Source organism: Acyrthosiphon pisum, unplaced genomic scaffold (genome assembly GCF_005508785.2).
Source record: "Acyrthosiphon pisum isolate AL4f unplaced genomic scaffold, pea_aphid_22Mar2018_4r6ur Scaffold_126;HRSCAF=509, whole genome shotgun sequence".
NCBI lineage: Eukaryota > Metazoa > Arthropoda > Insecta > Hemiptera > Aphididae > Acyrthosiphon > Acyrthosiphon pisum.
In genome coordinates, this window is record NW_021761220.1 from 919 (window position 1) to 5,260 (window position 4,342).

A 4,342-nucleotide genomic window follows, 5' to 3' on the forward strand; every position below is an offset into this window, starting at 1 on the left:
TTTTCTCTTTAAGGTGTTTTACAAAGTGGTATCTTGCTATCTTATTATTTTATCAAAAAATAGAAACTAATTAATACATTAGAATCATAATTATTATTATAATATAAAACAATGTCCTAACTATATTTATAACAAAATCATAAAAATAATAATTTAGAATGGTAGGGGGCTGAATTATACCGTCAATATTATATTCTCGAATTTTTTAATTTTGCTATGTTGTGACGGCTGATAATTTCTTGCATTTAAATTGGGACAAAAAATAAAATAAATGGTTTTAAGGGCCGCATACCACTTTTCTCCTCAGTCTTCACCTATCTGCATACAATCCCTACAATGTACAATGCCTTCAATTCTCTTCACCTAACTGCAGTAAGCAGTATTTTTTATTTTTTTTTTTTATTAAATTTTTTTTCAATTACATACATAACATTTAAATACATACAATTGAATAAAAATTATCTACCTTCCGTAAGCATAGCTTGTGTTGAAGGTAGAGAGTTAACTATTTTTATAGTATATATGTAAATTTACAATTTAATTATAGGTGATTATATACTAATTATGAACAATACAATACAGTAAATTATAGATTAGATTTGTTATAGCAGTGTTTATTATATTAACTACATAATATAATGTATATAGCTAAAAACAACAAGCAATATGTATTTAATGACCTATTGGTACATTAGCATAGTCGCAACTAGGGTTACAATTCTGGGGGGCTATAGCCCCACCCCTCCCCCATATTTGTGCCTCTGTACATGGGCCCTATTTATTGGTCGCACACCCACCAATATGTACCAAATTGCGGCACTGAACGAGCAAGTGTGATTATATATTTAAAAATCGGATACTGAATATAAATCGATAAAAGAACTTGGTTGAATTTAAAAATATTGTGCAACAAACTAACACTATTCCTCTGTAAGACATAACGAGTTAATAATCTATTTAGATAAAATTAATTGCTTGTGTAAAGAAACTAAACCAGAATACACATTGTTGTGATTTACACAATTTTTGATAAGGTTTAGCCGTTTACGTACATTTATATTATTTTATATATCATGGAATTAAAAATTTTTTAGGTTTCTGAAATCTAAATATCACGTAACATTTTCTCTTGTTCTTGCATAAATATTTGATTTTGTTTTTACATATATTATAGCAATAAAAGAAATATTTGAAAAAAACATATTTTGCTTTATGCTTGTCAATTATTATAAATGCATAACTGTTAAGGGCAATGCTCAAAACGAACAATTTACTGAACCCGCTAAACACAGGATATTTTTTGAATTTTAAATACATAATATATGCATATAATTATATACAATTATAGTATAATCTTTATACAAAATTAATTACTGAACAAGAATGACAAACTTTTTTCCGTAATAAGTAGATTGTACAATTGTAGGTACTGGTTGTAAGTAAGACAGTAAGAAATAAATTATAAACACTATTTTTGGTTCTAACTTATTTTATTTTATTTTGTGAAACCATAATAACAGTTAACTACCTATGTTATAAAATAATCAAATAACATTGTTCAACTCCTTGGAATTTTAATATTAAATATTTTTATTCGTTTAATCAATTTAAATATTACTTTTTACTTTTTTCTATTTTTATTGTCTTAGCCTTTAGATATCTAAATTAAGTTATTTTTTGGGGGGAAGGGGTGAAATCACATCTTTGCCCCCTATGTTTTCCACTTACTGGAGCCACTGGATTATTTATTTTTTATCAATATTTAGATTTATTAAGGAAGTTATATTCGATTTCGTGTAGGTATTACGTCTATCTATATAATTTTAAGTTTTAATACCTGAGTGAATGTGTGTGATAATAAGTTACAGAAAAAAGTAAAAAACCTTAACCTTGAAGTAATTTTTGGTGTCTAATTTAATTAATTATTATGAAGTTAGGTACTTATCTTGATGTGTATTGCTCGTCTAAACAGGTTTCCATGAAGCAATCGGAGATACAATTGCTTTGTCTGTATCCACGACAAAGCATTTGAATAAGATCGGTCTGTTGCCTAATACCAGCCGCTCGTGCGAAGCCGATATAAATTATCTGTATAAGATCGGATTAGAAAAGATAGCGTTTTTACCTTTCGGATATTTAATGGATCTATGGAGGTGGGACGTGTTCAAAGGTATCACGACGGAAGATCAATATAATTGTGACTGGTGGAAACTTAGGTACCTAATTAGAGCATCATATTTTAATCTTCTCATAAATTGTATTGAAACATATACATACCGACCAGTGACCAATGTATATAAGTATATAAAGACTATAATGGTCGTTGTAGATGTTCTTACCAAGGAATCGAGCCACCGGTGACCAGAACTGAAGAAGATTTTGACCCGGGATCCAAGTTCCACATCGTTGCAGACGTGCCTTACATTAGATACTTCGTAAGTTTCATCTTACAATTTCAGTTCCATCAAGCATTGTGCGAGAAAGCTGGCCAGTTTGATCCGAAAAATCCATCAAGCCAACCGTTACATTTATGTGACATTTATCAAAGCACAGATGCCGGAAACGCTTTAAAGTGAGATAATTTAAATATATTGTATGATAATATATTATTATATTATTTTTTTTAAACACATTAAATCCACGAATCTCAGTATTTTACTAACCTAACTAAAACATAACAATTGTTTAATAATTAAGATCCTAAATGAGAGTAAATAAAATATGTGTTATTTTTTAATCTAAAATATATAATATTATGTTAAGTCCATTTACCGATTTTGTTCAAATGTATTTTAAACATAAAAATTAAAAAGTAATTTTTAAAAAATACGTTACACATATAAATTCGGTATAATTATTTTAAATGGTAGTATAATGTTTAGATATTACTGCTACAAAATTTGTAAAAATATAAAAATTGCACGAAAAAAAAAAAACAATATTATTAATTCGGAATTACTTAAAATATTTCTTATAAACATTTCGATTTGTAATTTAAAAAACACATGGAGGTATACACAAAATAACTTAATGAATTTGTTTTGATATTATTTTAGAGACATGTTGAAGTTAGGATCATCGAAACCGTGGTTTGATGCTATTGAACTACTAACGGGACAAAGAGAAATGGACGCTGGACCTTTGTTGAACTATTTCAACCCTCTGTACGAATGGCTTAAAAATGAAAATGAAAGGACCGGAGAATATATTGGCTGGGAAACAAATAAAAAAGGTAATTACCATGCACATCATAATACACCTATACTATATTCATAGGTGTAAATTATTTTATTCACAAATAAATTTTAGAACTCCAAAAAAAAAAAAACACTATATGGTTGATTATCTATTAATATTGATTTTTCTTAAATATTATTTTAATCAATGTGTATAGTGTTTAATTAGGTATATATATATTAAGTAATTTATAAAATTATTTGTTTGTAATAATTTTAATTTTAATTTTTTTCAGTTTGCTTAAAGAAGGGTGAAACAAGTCAACCTTAATTTTGATTTATTATGATTTTACTCTATTTATTAGTGATCGACAGTTTTATAATCATATAATTATTATGGTAAATTGTTTTTAAATTATTCGATATGATAGTTAGACTGGGTTTTTATGTTTCAGAACATTTTTAATGTGTACATTACTATTTCACCAATTTATTAATATATTAAGTTATGAATTTAATTTCATAAATAATTTAAATTTTGCCCGTCCTAATAATAATGTTTTGTTGTTATTATTTATTTATTTATTTTAAAAACAAAAATTAATATACATTTTTCGGCTATTTATTTTTATTTTAGTTTGTTAAAGAGTGGGCCAATGAAAGGCCAGTGCACTAAAGCATTAAGACCCTTAATGCGCACCCTGCCACTTATAAGTACCTAAAAATGTATATCACAATACCACATAAATATTACGATATAATATGTTTTCACTTTTATGCGTCGGACTTTGGTGAGCAAGATCGTAAGTGGCGCAACTAGAGTTCAAATCTCAACATGACGATATTATGTTACTTATTCACCTTAATCATAGACCCATTATCATGTCTATGACTATAATAGTACCTAATAATAATATATTGAAATAAAAGAAAAAAATAACATTATGATATCTTAAAAAATAAAATTACATTGTTAAAACTTAAAACTATAGATATTTTAAATTATAAATACATTGGACTTGGGGGTGCTTAAAATAGAGTTGGGGGTGCTTAAGCATCTCCTAGCAGCCCCGTAGTTGCGTCACTAAAGATCACGTGGCACGACTTTGTATACTTTAGGTAACTACAAAGTATAATATAGAACACACTCATACTTACCTAAATGT

At 27.3% G+C, this 4,342-nt stretch overlaps 1 protein-coding gene across 1 annotated transcript; it reads left to right on the forward strand.

The window, feature by feature from the left end:
- Positions 1 to 1,968: 1,968 nt before the first annotated feature.
- Positions 1,969 to 3,801, forward strand: LOC100159353 (angiotensin-converting enzyme; the record flags this gene model as incomplete). The annotated part of the gene is made up of 4 exons (XM_001951605.5): positions 1,969 to 2,216; positions 2,330 to 2,572; positions 3,057 to 3,232; positions 3,473 to 3,801. Coding segments are annotated over 4 exons (702 nt in total), but the record flags the coding sequence as incomplete, so codon positions are not given.
- Positions 3,802 to 4,342: the final 541 nt, after the last annotated feature.